Consider the following 18,040-nt stretch of genomic DNA (forward strand, 5'->3'; position numbering starts at 1 on the left):
ATTACACTGCTCACTTACATCACATTACTCACTTATATTACATTGCTCCCTTACATTACACTGCTTACTTACATCACATTGCTCACTTGTATTACATTACACCTGTAGTTGTCCATGCGATGTCCGTCACGTGACGCTCTCGGGATGGAACAAAATGCAGGGGTAGCAGAATAAAGCGTTAGCTACTTCGCAGCCCGCTAGCCATTTTTTCCGCTCATACAAAGTCCTCGAAAATCCCAGTTTATACAACTTCCCGCCCTTTGTAGATACATGTTTGATGTTTAAATTTGGTCGTGGTGGTCCTAATTCTTTAATTGACAATTTATCCTTATTGCTACGACGACTGAATGGTATTTCTTTCAATGACACGACAGAATTAATCTGCGCTGAGGTAACGTTCACCAAAATGACGATCATGTTCAACTGACAACTGAATTTGAGTTGGCATAGCTGTCCCCGTCTCTCTGTTTTTTTTTTCTTTTTCTTTTTTCACATTTGATAAATATATTAAAGTAGTTTTTCATTTTTTCTTGTTGTTAAAATTCAAAATAGTTTTTAAATATTATTGGATGTCACTGTTCCCACCAATCCTTGCACAAGAAACCGCCCCTGCTTCCAAAGCTAATATCCTTTTAAATGCATGTCTGATAAAATTTGTTTTGTCAGTTTTTAAGAATACATTTGTTTTCCCCAAAGCTGACAGACTAAAAGTCAAACATTGACCCAAAATTTTCAATTCATGGGACCTACCCCATTTTTGAACATAGACGTGAAAGTGCACTATCCAAACTTAAACTGTTATGATTCATGATTGCTTTGGAATACAGACCTAAGGTTTGACTCTTTTAAGAAGACAAACAGCAGATTATTGTAGAAATCCTTTCCAAATATGAAGGTATCAAAAAGTTATAGAAGTTTAAGTTTACTGTAAAGAAAATGCATTGTACTTATTTTTTATTTTATATAAAATAAATATTTTACAAAATATGTTTTAATCCAAAATTGCTATAAAAATACAGCCTTATGTCTAAATAAGTTATGTTCCAAATTTGAAGTTGATATAAAAAAATTTGTTCCTGTGAGATTTTATTTAGGGCATTTCTATATTTAATTTCAAGCTTTCAAATTATATATAATTTATGATGATTACTAAAATATGTGATAGGGAAAAAAGACCAAAAAAAAAAAAAAGGGCGCCATGCATCCCACAGGTAAGATGGTGACAGTTATAGGGTTAGTTCACCCAAAAATGAAAATTCTGTCATTAATTACTTCCACACCCCTAAGAACTTCGTTCATCTTCGGTACACAAATGAAAATATTTTTGATGAAAACTGAAAGGTATTACGGGTTTGGAACGACACGAGTGTGAGTAATTAATGACAGAATTTCATTTTTGGGTAAACTATCCCTTTAAGGGGTTAAACAGTTTTCATTATTCAAATATGACTTTTTGTTAGAAAATGGAAAATTAAATTCAGTGATAAATGTGTTTGTGTTTTCCTTTATATGTAGAATAAGCTGGTTCAGACACAGGCAGGCGTGCAGCAGATGATCCAGGACAGAATGAAGAAGATTCAGGAGATCCAGCACTCAGTGGAGAATAGAAAAGTGAGTGGGAAAAAAATATTAAAATTAAGAATGCATTATAATATTTCAATCAGCTTAAAGGGATAGTTCACCCAAAAATGAAAATGTGATGTTTATCTGCTTACCCCCAGGGCATCCAAGATGTAGGTGACTTTGTTTCTTCAGTAGAACACAAACGAAGATTTTTAACTCAAACCGTTGCAGTCTGTCAGTCATATAATGGAAGTGAATGGGAATCACGGCTTTGAGAGTCAAAAAACTGTCAATGGTCCATTTGAGAGATAGGTGGCGGTAATGCACTTATAAGTCTGCGATCTGCTGTAAAGCAAGAAGAAGAAGCAGACGCGTCACGTGCCGACTGAAGAAGACGATGCGAACGCGCTCAGGATCAATGTATCGTCACGAGCCGCAGGGCTCTATCTACAATCTCAATTAGGAGTGTCAATGGTCCATTTGAGAGATAGGTGGCGGTAATGCACTTATAAGTCTGCGATCTGCCATAAAGCAAGAAGAAGAAGAAGACGCGTCACGTGCCGGCTGAAGAAGAAGATGTGAATGCGCTCAGGACAGTTCGGACATTGCGGTCAATCAGAGGTAAAAATGATATAAATACGGTTCAGTTTCTTGCACAGACCGATCGTTTCGTGTCTTTACACATCAATGTATCGTCACGAGCCGCAGGGTTAAATTTGGTTTTGTTTGTGCATGTTTTTTGACTCTCAAAGCCGTGATTCCCATTCACTTCCATTATATGACTGACAGACTGTAACGGTTTGAGTTAAAAATCTTCATTTGGGTTCTACTGAAGAAACAAAGTCACCTACATCTTGGATGCCCTGGGGGTAAGCAGATAAACATCACATTTTCATTTTTGGGTGAACTATCCCTTTAATGAAGGTTCTGAATTAAATAGATAAGTCACATTTCAAATTAATATAGATTACTGCTGAGCCCAAGCCTCTGCTACTAATTTGAAAATGTTACTTGAGAACTAGTAATGAATGAACGTTGAGTATTAAAAGCTGTAAAAGCTCCCTGTATTAGAGTATTATGAGAGAGAGAAGGACTGAGCGAGTGTGATTACCTGCATATGATACAGCATTCATTCTTCAGCTCAGTCTTATATTCACAATAAAACATTCGTTTGAATGTCCACTGAGGAAATCTTTGCCATACTATTCTTTCATCTGTTAAGAGTGATTTCCCACATATTTTAAGTCTAAACAAGTAAATTCTCACTTAAAAAACTCTTATAACTACATCTGGTGACAAAAAAAAATTATAAAATTACAGTGGATTTGGACGTCCGCCATGACACTCACTGTGAGAAATACCAGAAGTGGACTGATACAAACAGTGAAATTTTTGGAGTTCTGTCAAAGCCAATGGAACGCAAGCATGCAACCTTTAGCCAAAAAAGCATAATAGGTAATGCTAATGCTTCCGCTTTGGTTCCGCTTAGGAGACCAGAGCCCATTTTTTTTAATGGATGTCAATGGAGGAGAGGCTTCACTACACTGAATAAACAGCGTATAACATAGTAAATTCCTATGGTATTCGTAAACAGCGACTGAGAGTCGCACAACTCTGGCTGAAATTCAGTGTCGTCAAGGCTGTAATGTGATTGGCTATCAAGGCACCGTGATTAAAGAGAAAGAAACAGAACACAAATACATATATGTGTGAGTATATACTGTATATATATATATATATATATACACATATATATGCATATGTACATATGTATGTATATGTACTCATGTATGTATTAGGGGTGTAACGGTTCACAAAATTCACGGTTCAGTTCGATACGACACAGTGGTGTCACGGTTCGGTACGTTTTCGATATGGGGGTGGGGTAAGCAGATAAACATCACATTTTCATTTTTGGGTGAACTATCCCTTTAATGAAGGTTCTGAATTAAATAGATAAGTCACATTTCAAATTAATATAGATTACTGCTGAGCCCAAGCCTCTGCTACTAATTTGAAAATGTTACTTGAGAACTAGTAATGAATGAACGTTGAGTATTAAAAGCTGTAAAAGCTCCCTGTATTAGAGTATTATGAGAGAGAGAAGGACTGAGCGAGTGTGATTACCTGCATATGATACAGCATTCATTCTTCAGCTCAGTCTTATATTCACAATAAAACATTCGTTTGAATGTCCACTGAGGAAATCTTTGCCATACTATTCTTTCATCTGTTAAGAGTGATTTCCCACATATTTTAAGTCTAAACAAGTAAATTCTCACTTAAAAAACTCTTATAACTACATCTGGTGACAAAAAAAAATTATAAAATTACAGTGGATTTGGACGTCCGCCATGACACTCACTGTGAGAAATACCAGAAGTGGACTGATACAAACAGTGAAATTTTTGGAGTTCTGTCAAAGCCAATGGAACGCAAGCATGCAACCTTTAGCCAAAAAAGCATAATAGGTAATGCTAATGCTTCCGCTTTGGTTCCGCTTAGGAGACCAGAGCCCATTTTTTTTAATGGATGTCAATGGAGGAGAGGCTTCACTACACTGAATAAACAGCGTATAACATAGTAAATTCCTATGGTATTCGTAAACAGCGACTGAGAGTCGCACAACTCTGGCTGAAATTCAGTGTCGTCAAGGCTGTAATGTGATTGGCTATCAAGGCACCGTGATTAAAGAGAAAGAAACAGAACACAAATACATATATGTGTGAGTATATACTGTATATATATATATATATATATACACATATATATGCATATGTACATATGTATGTATATGTACTCATGTATGTATTAGGGGTGTAACGGTTCACAAAATTCACGGTTCAGTTCGATACGACACAGTGGTGTCACGGTTCGGTACGTTTTCGATATGGGGGTGGGGTGGCGGGGGGGCTTAATTGGTTATGTCGCAATGTTGGAAATATTTCTGTTTTAAGCCATGAAGACGAGCCAATGGATATCACACACAAGCAACGTGCAAACTTTGCGCAAGAGTTATGCCGGTGAACGTCTTAATGTCAGTAAATTCACTATGCAGAAAGTGAAAGTAAAAACGGAATGACGGAGTAATGTCAGTAAATTCACTATGCAGAAAGTGAAAGTAAAAATGGAATGACGGAGTAATGACGGAGCTTTCGGCATCTGACGCCGCATATTCTCTCAGAGACGACGAGACGAATCTACTTCAACATATGCTGATAACGGTATATAGCTAACTATTTCTAATACTACATAGTGAAAAAAAATGAGAAGAAACATATTTAGTGTTAAACAGGTTGTTTTTGAAAGTCTGTGCTTGAAATAAAAGCTTTTTATTTCATTGATTTTTATTTATGACTGAAGTGTTGAATATTCAATGACTGAATATTTTAATCATAGGCCTATATTTCATTGTATAGACCTGTTTTAAAATACCTTTTTTTAAAAAACATTTTAACGGTTCAATACGAATACGTGTATCATTACACCCTTAGTATGTATACATGTATGAAAGTATATCTATATATATATAAAGCATTAAATCATTATTAAATGTACTTTTGATCTCTTGGCTATTCCATCCATATTTGCATTTAGCATTTTGGAAATGTATTTTCTTGACCCTGAAATACATTTTGAAGTATATTTTAGTATATAAGAGTTGAAACTACATATACTTTCTATTTTAAAACTATATTTCATTGAGCTTCACTGTTTACAACAAATATTTGCTATATAGTTAGGTCACAAAAAATATTTTTTTGCCATATGGGGCATTGAGATCTTCACTGATCTGATCCTCTCCATTCAGAGATGTCAGTCTGAGCTACTGCTGATGATGGAGGAACAGCAGAAAGCAGCAGAGAAACAGGCTGAAGATCTCATTAAAGAGCTGCAGCAGGAAATCACTGATCTGAAGAAGAGAAACACTGAGCTGGAGCAGCTCTCACACACTGACGATCATCTGCACCTCCTACTGGTCTGTCAACATCTCATATTTGTAATGTTTGGTTTTGGTTTCAAATGGAAGTGAAACAGTAATTTAAGTTTTATTTTACTTATTACATTATTTAGTAATGAAAAACTGATTTCCTCTTTAATAAAATAAATAAATAAATATATACACATGATTAATGTAACCATTTTAAAGAAAAAAGTTTTTGTTACAGCTTTTGGAGCAAGGGCTTGCAATACCACAGCGGTTGACATCATAGGGTTGGTTCGCTCCATTGGCTGAAGTAAAATAGCATTTCTTTACTTTTTGAACAAAAAGATGTTATTTTAACACACAAATGTTTTTGGTTTTCACCATAATTTTGATGAATATCCAACATCAAACTGTCTACATCACGAAGCTTTGATCGTGGTCCCAAACATTGTTTTCAAATCGCGAGGTGCAATGTGATGTAAACAAACAACACTTCATACAATATCATTCATGTCACATCTTATGTCAGACCTTTCAGACATATTTGCATTACACTGGCTCATTCACCAGTAGTGGTATGTAACATATTTTTTGTTCACCTGCGAATAGGGCTGTGCAATTAATCTAAATACATTTCGATTTCGGCCTCTAACAAATATGAAAATACAATAATTGAGATAAAATTATTATTGTGCCCCATTTCACCCTTTACTGTGGTGCACTTTCGTTCCCCCATAAAAGCCCAATTTCACATGCAAATCAGTAAAATCATGTAAGGTGACGTATGCAAAATGGGACGTGCTCGATTTATTATATTTGATTATATTTATTTATGCTTTCAAAAGTGATAAAGAGAACTTGTGCTGTTCCTCAGGAGGATTTCTGTGTATGTGCTCAAAGACGGAACAGAACATGGACATGTACATTAATCTTTTAGCTTAAGGTGCATGCCTAACGGTCAAATACAGCTTGGTGCTTAGTGATTATTGCAGTAAACCCTTGTCTGTTATGTAATAAATGAACATAAAGAGTTGCGAATGAAAATACGTGTTTAACAGTATATTGGATCCGTGCAGCTCTTAAAGTGACAGCGGGCTATATTCCTGCTGCCAAAGGTGTGCTTAATATTAATCAAACAAGATACGACAAAGACAGAATCACTCACTGCTCTTGACTGAAGGACTGTTGTAGCTTTAATAAGAAACAAAGAAAGTTTCATTCTTACAGTGAATTACAGTGCTGTTTTATTTTACATTTGATTATTCATTTATGTAGCAGGCTGTTAACTGAATACTTTAGACTTGCATTAAAAAAGCCCTTAAAGGGTTAGATCACCAAAACATGAAAATTAGCCCATGCTTTACTCACCCTCAAGGCATCCTAGGTGTATATGACTTTCTTCTTTCAGACAAATCCAATCGGAGTTAAGGCCGTTTCACACTGAGCTCGATGTGAATCGCTGACGAACAGTGCTTTCACACCGAGCGCGAACCTATTGATCACCTTCTGCCTATTCAAGTCTGCATGCTAGGTGGAGCCGACCAGCAAAGCATTATTTTCCTCATGTAGCCTATGTATCTCATATATGGCTTTTACATTGTTTGCTGCTCAATATACAGCAGGGGTGGGCAAACTTGGCCCTTCCAGGCCACTTTCCTTCAGAGTTTAGCTCCAACCCTAATCAAACACACCTGAACCAGCTAATCATTGTCTTCAAGACTACTAGAAGGCTACAGGCAGGTGAGTTTTATCAGAGTCGGATCCAATCTCTGCAGGAAAGTGGCCTGGAAGGGCCAAGTTTGCCCATCACTGATATACAGCATTAAATTAAGATAAATAACCCCTTATAAAGGACCCCCTTGCACGAAGCGGATGGTCACAGCGAGTGTGTTGCCTGTCTGGGGATTGCCCATGCAGAGGCTGTGCTCACTGTGGCGTCATGTTCTCATTGCGAGAACATGAGTCTCGCCTGTCTTCGCTTGTGGTTCGCCTTCTTCAATGAAGGCGGTCCTCCCCGCTCCGTTCTCCCGTCTCCTTTCTCTCCCAAGAGGAAGAAGCAGTGGAACAGCGGGGCTCATCTCTCGGGCTCGAGTTATGACGTGTCGGCCCAGCACCCGTGCGTTTCATTCTCCACGCAGCACCTTATATCGCTGATGTGTTTCACACGTGAGGATCAGCGCCCCTTGTCGGATGCGAGTAGCTTGGTTTCCTTCGGTGCTTCTGAGGAAGAGGTGGGCATCGACAACTCCATGTCTTTGATGGATTCTGACGCTGAAGAGTGGGTGTGTTCCGGCGAGGAGCCTGAAGCCCCCACTTCATCCCAGTCTACGCAGCCCAGCGTAGACTCTGAGCTGATCCACATTCTCACGCGTGGTGTGGAGGAACTCAACCTCGAGTGGTCGGCCCTGGAAGAGCCCGCCCCCAGCCTCCTTGATGAGTGGTTTTTGAAGGGACATCGTCAACCATCCTCTCGACAGCTGCTCTCACCACCGTTGACTGCGCTGAAGACAGAGGGTACTGCAAGCTCCCACCTCTGGAGGAGGCGGTAGCTGAGCATCTTCTCCCACCGTCGAACCGTGGGCTTAAGACTGCGGCACACCCTTCCAAGTCCTGCAGGATGACATCAGCCCTGGCCAACAGGGCTTATGCAACGGCTGGCCAGGCCGGCTCAGCCCTGCATATTATGTCCGTGCTACAGGTATTTCAGGCCAAATTTCTCCGTGACATGGATGAGTCTGGCTGGGATCCTAGCGCCTTCAAAGAGCTGCGTACGGCGACAGATCTGGCCCTAAGCGCTACCAAGGCAACAGCACAGTCAGTGGGCAAGGCCATGGCCAACCTGGTGGTGTTGGAGCACCACTTGTGGCTAAACCTGACGGAGATCAGGGACTCTGAAAAAATGATATTCTCGACTCCCCAGTCTCTCCTAAGGGACTCTTCGGTCCTGCCGTGGACAGTTTCACAGAGCGCTTCACGGAGGCACAAAAGAATGCGACGGCCTTTCAGAATGTTAACTTCGTTAACTATCAGTACACGGTCCTTCCGTTTGGACTGTCCCTGGCCCCTCACACTTTTACGAAGTGCATAGACGTGGCTCTTTCCCCTCTGAGACAGATGGGAATCCGCGTATTAAACTACCTCGACGAATGGCTAGTTCTGGCCGACTCAGAATGGTAACTTTTTGTTCACAGGTCGTTGTTGCTCAACCCCGTAAAGCATCTTGGGCTGAAAATCAATTCAGCCAAGAGTTTTCTGACTTTTTCTGGGAACAGTTATAGAGTCTGTGCAAATGCAAGCTTGGATTACACCAGATCGCTCCCTGAATAGCCAGCGAGTGGTGGCGTCTTTCAAGCCGGGGACTGCATGTCCCCTCAGGGCATTTCGGAGGATGCTCGGCCTCATGGCAGCTGCCTCCTCAGTTATTCCCCTGGGCCTGCTACACACGCGGCCCCTTCAATACTGGCTAAAAGCCCGAGTTCCGTCCCACGCCTGGCACCTGGGCCACGTTTATGTCAGGGTAACCCATCGCTGCATCAAAGCTGTGTCCCCTTGGACAACTTCTTACCTGTTTCTGTCAGGCGTGCAGTTGTGAACGACCTCCAGATGGAAGGTGGTCACGACAGACGCCTCCAGCTTAGGCTGGGGCATTCTGTACGAGGGCAACTCGGCATACGGCTCCTGGTCAACCCACGAGCGATGCCTACATATCAACTGCCTTGAAATAATGGCTGTTTGTCTGGCCCTGAAAAACTTTGTGCCAGCCATAAAGGGACGCCACGTCTTGGTCCGGTTGGACAACACGACTGAGGTGGCCTATATCAACCACCAAGGCAGCCTCAGGTCACGTCCTCAGCACAGGATAACTCGACATCTCCTGCTTTGGGCACAGAGCAAACTCTTCTCACCACGAGCGGTTCATGTGCTGGGCAGATTGAACCAGGGACCATATGTTGTCCAGGGACAATGTAGCTCCAGGGGAATGGAAACTACATCCCCAGATGGTTCAGAGGATCTGGTCAGTTTTTGGCAAAGCAGAGGTTGACCTCTTCACCTCCGAAGACATCTATCACTGCCCAACCTATTTTTCAAGACAGCGGGATGCTCTGGCCCACGATTGGCCCAACACCCATCTGTATGCCTCCCCTCTGGTCGCTCTGCTACCCCAGATTATCAGGCGAGTCAGGGAAACAAAATGCTCTCTCCTCCTTGTAGCCCCTCTCTGGAGGAACCAAGTCTATTTCCCGGAGATGATCCAGCTGCTGTCTGCAGCACCGTAGTCAGTACCACTGAGGAGAGACCTTCTCTCGCAAGCGCAGGGCAAGATTTGGCATTCCCAGCCGAAACTGTGGAACCTTCATGCCTGGCCACTCGACGGGAGCCTAGTCAGCTCCCAGCGAGAGTCACTAATACCATTTTAGAGGATAGAGCTCCATCTACAAGGCGTCTCTACACCCTCAAGTGGTCAGTCTTCAGTGACTGGTGTTCAGCACGTAACTAGGATCCGATTTCATGTGACGTGTCCCACATGCTAACCTTCCTGCAAGAGCTGTTGGATAAGGGGCGCACCCCTTCCACACTCAAAGTCTATGTGGCAGCCATCGCGGCAAACCATTCTCCCGAGGCAGGCCGGAGAATCGGCAGAAACGACCTGGTCGTTAAGTTCCTCAAAGGCGCTTGGCAGTTGATGGGAGCCCAGCATGGGACTTATCTATAATCCTGAGGGCCCTCAAAGGGCCTCCCTTTGAGCCGCTTCAAACAGCCGGCTTAAGGGTCATGACTCTCAAAATCGCTCTGCTTTTGGCCCTAGCATCGATCAAGCGGGTAGGTGACTTGCAAGCCCTGTCTGTCAGCGCTTCCTGTCTGCAGTTTGGACCCAACAACTATAAAGTCATTTTTCAACTGCACAGCGGTTATGTACCTAATGTGCTCTCAACTCCGTTCAGAGCCCAGGTTATTTCCTTGTGAGCCCTCTTCGGGACGGACGGCGAACTGGGTCACAACTTGTTCTGCGCTGATTGGGCACTCCGAGTTTGCGTTGAGCACTCCAAGTCATTTAGACAAACACACCAGCTCTTTATGTGCTTTGGAGGCCACTCTAAAGGGCTGCCGGTCACAAAGCAAAGACTATCTCACTGGATAGTAGATGCTATAGCCCTGGCTTATGCCTCAGCTGGTTCTCAATGCCCTATAGGTGTGAGGGCCCATTACACCAGAGGAATGGCCTCCTCCTGGGCCTGGTCCAGTGGAATTTCTATTGGGGAGATTTGTGCGGCCACCAGCTGGTCGTCGCCGTCTACCTTCATTAGATTTTACAATTTGGACATCCCTGCCCTGCAGGCACATATCTTATCCACTTAATATTTACCCCTTTTCCCCCCTCGAGTCGATGCTACTGGATGCATTCCCCATAAGTCGTGAAGACAACGCAATGAGAGTTACCTTTCGATAGGTAACGCTCCGGTTACTCACGTAACCTCGGTTCCCTGAGATAAGGGAATGAGCGTTGCTTAACTAGCCATGCTATAAGCTGCACGCGAATCGATGGCTGTCGCTTCAGTTGTATGATTCTGATGAGATGGAGCTCCTGGGCCAACTTATATAGCAGTAGGCTCCGTCCCTTCTGGCGGGCTCGAGCGCCATTGATTTGTGCAGCTACACAAACGTCAACAAATCAGGCTTCAGTAACAAGAGTAAAAAGGAGTTTCCCCATAAGTCGTCAAGATGATGCAACACTCGTTCCCTTATCTCAGGGAACCAAGGTTACATGAGTAACCAGAGCGTTTATTTACAGGAGCAATGGAAGCAAAGTTTCCGTACTTTAGCAAAGGAAAACCAGTCTCCTCTTGGCTTATATCAAAATCCTCTGACATCTTCTTTACAAATCCTCATTTTGTATTTCTAATTTGTGACCTGCGTTTTTTGGTCTCTCTCCTCCACGTTTCCATGTTCGTCACTGCCACATGCGCTACGCCTACATCCTACTTCATCCGCCCCGGAATGGCTTCCACGTATGACAGTTAGTGGAAGTGAGAGAAAAGCGTTTATAACGTTTTAAATATGGATATTTTCCTTACCAAAACACATGGAAGAAATATTGCTGCAAATATAATATACATGAAATAACCCCCATATAGCATACATGAATACCTCATAACAGATCTATACAGGTGGAGCTGGGGAAGGCGGAGGGTTTCTGAAGCAAGCTGCAACTGCTACAGCAAGCACTAGTCATATATTTGAATGTTGAGCAGCGAGGTCATTGGCTACCGATACAGGAGAGAACCAATCAGCTGTGCCATGTGATAATGATGTCATTAGGTCATATTGAATTAGACCTAACGGACTGCGCCATCTAGAGTTTCATGCCAGAACTCTGTATTTCTGTCATGACAACTCTCGGAGGGATTGGCATGGTAATGTACATGACAATGTTAATGTATTTGGTCTTGGCGGAATAGATCTGCTACGCTGCTGCTGCTGCAGAGCAAGTACCGAGACTTGCTTGTTGTGAATGACATGCTGCTGTGAGCATGTAAGAAATATTGCTGCTGCAAATATAACATACATGAAATAACCCCCCACAAAGTAGGAGACATAGAAAGGACAATACAAGCCAAAACAAGACAAAAACACCCGCCCCAACAACAAGCAGATCTATCGCCAAGACATATGTACTGCTGCTGCTCTGAAGATCCATGTGAACCGCATGTATTACTATCTATTTGTGCCTGGGCTACCACGCTGACCGGCTTAATGCTAGTGGCCTATGGCTATGTGTGACTGGGCTACCACGCCGACTGGCTTAACAATAGTGGCCTATGGCTATGTGAGCCTTGGCTACCATGCCGACCGGCTTAACAATAGTGGCCTATGACTATGTGAGCCTGGGCTACCACGCCAACTGGCTTAACTCTAATTAGACGCGCACTGTGTAATGTTTAATTAACAAAATGGATATACGTTGCAATCTGATAGATAAGACCCCAGCACCCACCTGAGCAAATTTAGTCATTTGATAACTGCTGTTACTTTCTCCACTTCGTCAGTCCCAGCGGCAGCGTAACAGCTTGTAAATTCATGCTTGTGCAATGATGAGACGGACAAAGTTAGCCAATGCATGCCATTTTACTCTCTCGTGCAGATAAAGTTGTCAGAGTTACAGTGCACCAAAACCCCTGGGTGGACTGACCTTAATGAACTGAAATAAAAGCAGAATATAAATGTTCTTTCTCTGTTTTCTGAATTACACGGCACAGCGAGAGCACACATCGCACAAGCACATTTCTCCGAACAACACTTCCCATAATGCATTTCGCTCAGGACTACGACAGCCATAGATAGTGATCTTCAGCGTCTCCCGCATCACTGTCATTGATATGACTGCGATAAGCGCGTGCTTCTGACACTGCGTGCAGCTGAAATCAACCACACACTCATCACAATGAAAACATCGACCTTAGAAATAACGAACGTGAACACTGGGATAATCGCCGATGTATATGGTGAACCCCCGTTGAAATGCATACACAAGAATGCTTATTCCATTTAACCTTTTTCATGTCCGTTACTGTCGGCGTGTCCTCAAGCAATTACGTATGCTCTAAACTGCATTTTGCTCCAGCTGTATAAACACAGATGCTAAATGCTGCTGCTAATATGCTTAATATTTCGCTCCTGCATACAATGCAAACTGCTAACATGACACTTAGTTTAAACTTGATTATGGTTGCTCATTTTTAAATACAATTAGGCAGACCACGCAATACAGACAGCTATATGGATTAGAAGAACATTCACTTATCTTAGATGTTGATTTTGCTGTTCTGAAGCAAGCTGCAACTGCTAGGGCAAGCACTAGTCATATATTTGAATGTTGAGCAGCGAGCTCATTGGCTACCGATACAGGAGAGAACCAATCAGCTGTGCCATGTGATAATGATGTCATTAGGTCAGATTGAGTTAGACCTATCGGACTGCGCCATCTAGAGTTTCATGCCAGAACTCTGTATATGTCATAGCAACCTTATTTACAGAAAATATATATTTGATATATATCACTAAGACCACATCTTTAAATAAATCACTCATATAAAGTTTTGGTCATATGGCCCACTCACAATCGTGTTAAATAATCATGATTACAATATTGACCAAAATAATTGTGATTATGATTTTTGCCATAATCGAGCAGCCCTACCTGCGAATACAATCAGCTTACCTGCTGTTAACAGGACGCTAAAACTAATCACCTACCTGAACAATTGGGCCAGTGCTGCTTCCTCAAGAAAGTTCATCATTCTCACGTGCGTGGCCATTCAACATTACGTCAGGGTATAAGACAGCCACAACATCTAAAAAGGGATTATTTTATTCCTGACTGAGTCTCAGAGGAGACACAGCATTATATAGTATATATTAATGTGTTTCTTTGTTCAGGGAGAGAAAACAATTTTGATATACAATTTCAATTAATAAAAGAAACTAGCATACAACAAAATAACAAAACCACCCAAGTTTCTCCAACAACTAGCAGAAAAAAATCTAAATAAAGAAGAAGGGGTTACTTGCCTTGGTCTTTACTCAAAAATATAAAATTGTATAAAATAAATATAGAGTAAACAAAACAACGGTAGTGGCCTGTGTGTGCCTAACAAAAAAACAAACAAAAAAGTTTTTAATTTAATTGTTTTGATGAGTAGCCACATAAACACATATTGTTTCTGACCTGTAACAGCCGTACTGCTCAGTCCCCTTGCTGTATCGTCTCAAATGCATAAGCAGTTGCACTTATTATGGGCTCAGCAGTCCTTTCAAGTTCATCTTCCTTCCTTTCTTCCTCCATTTCAAAACAAGCGTGTGTTAAAAAAGTAAAGAAATGCTTAAATTACTTCACTGGCCAGCGGAGCGAACCAACCTCATGACGTCTTCTTTCTCCTGTTGTAGGTGTTCTCATTCCTACACAGTCATCTACACACCAAGAACTGGACTGAGATCAGTATTGACTCTGATGTGAATGTGCTCTCTCTGCATAGAGCTCTGACTCAACTGGAAAAAACTTATGAGACACTAAATGAAAAACTCTGTCAAACTGGTATGTGAATATCAAATGCAGTTTGTTTGTTTATCTATTTTACATAGTTTTTTTTTTTTTTTATAAAATTTTTCTGGGCATTCAAGAAAATAAATTTGAATGAATGAATGAATGAAGCATTTATATAGCGCTTTATTGTGTATTGCTGTACACCCAAAGCACTTTACAATCACGAGGTGGTCTCTCCCCAACCATTTTATAAGAAAATCAATTTTATAATTTTAATAAAAATACACACCACATTTCTTTGAACCTCTCTCTGGTATGATTGTCTCATAGACTTCCATTGTATGGGCATTAACTGTAAACTAGGGATGTGCATCTCCAGACCATAACTGAGGCCGATGTGATAAGCATCTCAATGCATAGCCAACGATACATTAAAGATATATATGAAGCAGCTACAGATCTGATGTGACACGATTCACTTCTATTACGATGCAGTGTGATTCGATTCAACACAATGCGATTCAATGGAAAAAAATATGATGCTATGCAATTCAGTTGGTTCATTGTAATTATTTGGTGGAAGATGCAGCTCTACATGTTAATCTGTATTCTATTTGATTCTCAGGACTCGCCTTGGTCTCCGTAGTGTTGTGATACGTCATATTCACGTAGCAGCAGTGACGAGAGAAAGCGCTTGAGAAACAGTTTAGTGAGGAGAAATCAATCTACATATAAAATACTGGTCACAAATTATTGGTCACTTTCTAAATAATAAAAGTATAGCGCATCTGCTAATAATTGTACTTAAACATTTTTTACCGATGCAAATAGAAATGATGCATCGCGATACAAATGCGAACTTGTATCCGATACACAATTTTTTAAATCGATGCATCGCATCATTAACTTTTATGTTGACGCACCAATGTGAATCAGTGAATCGTACCATCCCTACTGTAAACACATTCTGCATTTTGTTTCACAAACCACTGGACAAGGCACATTTACATGTTACTGATGCATCCAATGAAGATAATCTTGTTTATCTGGAATATTCCTATAAATAATTCATCATTATTTTGTCATCTGTGTCCACAGGGTTGAAGTGGGCACAGAAGTATACAGGTACAGTGTGACTGACACCATTTTCTCTAATACAAACTATACACAATACTTAAACAATACTTTGTTTATATAGTAATTTGTATTATATATGAACATGTTTGTTCTCAAGTCAACTGATAATGTCTAATCTCTCATCTAGTGGATGTGACTCTGGATCCTGATACAGCTTATCCATATCTCATCCTGTCTGATGATGGAAAACATGTCAGTCTTGGAGATATTGAGCAGGACGTCCCAGAAAACCCAAAGAGATTTGATGTAATTTCTGTTCTGGCAAAGGAGGGATTTAGTTCAGGGAAATTTTACTATGAGGTGCAGGTGAAGGGAAAGACTGAATGGAATTTAGGAGTGGCCAGAGAATCTATTAACAGGAAGGAGACAAACACAATGGCTCCAGTGGATGGATACTGGGCTGTGATTCTGAGAAATGAAAATGAATATGATGCATGTGAAAATCCATCTGTCTCTTTATCTCTGAGAGTGAAACCTGAGATTGTGGGAGTGTTTGTGGATTATGAGGAGGGTCTGGTCTCTTTTTATGACGTGGAGTCCAGCTTTCATATCCATTCTTTCACTGGTCAGACTTTCACTGACAGACTCTATCCATATTTTAGCCCAGGCCTTAATGATGAAGGTAAAAATTCAAAGCCGCTGATCATCTCACCCAGGGGAAGGGCAGGGGTGGTTCGAGCCCCTGCCCCTTTAATCGCCGACGCTAAATTCCTCTTTCGGTCTGGTCAAGGTGCCACCGGACCACAACCTCTACCGAGGACCACCCCCCCTGGGCCGAGAGTCCTACCAAGAGGGACCCCTCCTTCCCCCCTGCACAATGCAGTCGTGCGCTCGTAACTTCATTTCTTCCCTGCCAGTCTGTGCACGCCGCTGATCACACCTGTTAACAAATAAATTACCCTACAATATGAAACATGAAATCTGGAAAGATTAACTATGCATGGGCTGTTTTTTTAAATGATTAAGATATGTAAATAAAAAAAACACAAAAGAATACACACCAAGATACGTATAATAATAATAATTAAATATTTGTAAATTATGTTGCATGAAAAAATTTAAGTTGTCACAGCTAAGACTGGACTATTTCATTTCCAGAAATAGAAGGGAATTTCTGTTTGCTGTGGAGTCAAGAAATCAAGAAATCTGTTTTACCATCTAAGAAAATAAGCACTTTTAGACTTTCATCCTCCTATCTGTTGTGAGCATAAATATTGGGGCCGTTGGCTCACAGGTTTTCAAGTCATCAGCTGTGTCTTGTTATATTAATTGTCCAGATATTAAAAGCAGGTAATAAGTTCTGCATTCTGAGTCTTACATTTGATGACGACACACACAAACCAGGATGAAGTCAAGGAGCTGACCTTGAGGGAAAAGCAAGTAATTTCAATGCTAAAAGAAAAAGGATCTCAATTAGAGCTATATATCAAAAACAGTGGGCATGAAGAAATCAACAGTTTGAAATGTCCCGAAAAATAAAGAAACCACCAGCAACGTGAGCAACAGCAACCTGGTCAGCTGAGAAAATCAACAGCAGTTGATGACAGATAAATCAGAAAAGCTGTGAAAAAGAACCCTGATTTGAAGAACCTCACACGCTTTGATCTTCTGAAATACGGCCAATACACACACATACAGACATCCGTTTTGACATCTCACTGAGAGAAGATGCGAGGAAAGTCCTATCACCTGTCCTTTCCATCCACTTCCTCTCACCCATCTCCTGTCACTCAGCTCACTCAGAATGGTCAACAGGACCTGACTTACATTTCACTGCTGGTCATATATTCTCTATATAACCATGTATGTGACAAATAAAAAATCTTGAATCTTGAGGATAATATAATGTTCTACAGTACATAAATGCAAGTGATATTCATAGTCATGTTTGGTATAATTTAAATAGTCTCTGTGTGACTGGTACAATGGTCTCAATCTTACAAGAAGTAGACTAAAAGGTAATACAGAGCCTAAGAGTTTAGAGATATTTTGCTCACTGTAGAGTGTGTGCCATTTCTTTCATGCAAATTACCATCTGTACCCAAAAGGTGTAAGCTCTCAACGTGTAGGACTGGATCAATGCAAATTCCAATTGTTAGTTCCTGTTTCCATTTGGAAGATTTTGGTCTTGGTCTGAGGTACTTAAGTGAAAGCTGCAATGTGTCCTTAGGAGATCAGTGCGATTCTGTAGCCAAATGAACCCATAGTGTGGGCTGTGTCCATACACTCCATACTATGTATTTTCCTGAAGTCAGGTATATCTTTTACTCTTAGATTTATTTTTGATATTCTGGTGTCTTGTATTGATTATCTCTGAATTGACCAATGTAATTGGCATAATACATTTTACCTGACTAATAATTTGTTACATT

At 41.1% G+C, this 18,040-nt stretch overlaps 1 protein-coding gene across 1 annotated transcript in view; it reads left to right on the top strand.

Annotated features, from left to right (window-relative positions):
• LOC107730761 (E3 ubiquitin-protein ligase TRIM39-like) overlaps window positions 1-16,505 on the top strand; it is an 18,361-nt gene extending 1,856 nt beyond the window's left edge. Inside the window, exons 2-7 of the mRNA XM_016541697.1 lie at window positions 1,522-1,611; window positions 1,917-1,948; window positions 5,335-5,542; window positions 14,435-14,582; window positions 15,630-15,656; window positions 15,796-16,505. Coding sequence (XP_016397183.1) covers window positions 1,522-1,611; window positions 1,917-1,948; window positions 5,335-5,542; window positions 14,435-14,582; window positions 15,630-15,656; window positions 15,796-16,505 — 1,215 coding nt within the window. The remainder of the gene's footprint in view (window positions 1-1,521; window positions 1,612-1,916; window positions 1,949-5,334; window positions 5,543-14,434; window positions 14,583-15,629; window positions 15,657-15,795) is intronic.
• The last annotated feature ends 1,535 nt before the right edge of the window (window positions 16,506-18,040 follow it).

This window comes from Sinocyclocheilus rhinocerous, unplaced genomic scaffold (genome assembly GCF_001515625.1).
Source record: "Sinocyclocheilus rhinocerous isolate Xijiao unplaced genomic scaffold, SAMN03320098_v1.1 scaffold2358, whole genome shotgun sequence".
NCBI lineage: Eukaryota > Metazoa > Chordata > Actinopteri > Cypriniformes > Cyprinidae > Sinocyclocheilus > Sinocyclocheilus rhinocerous.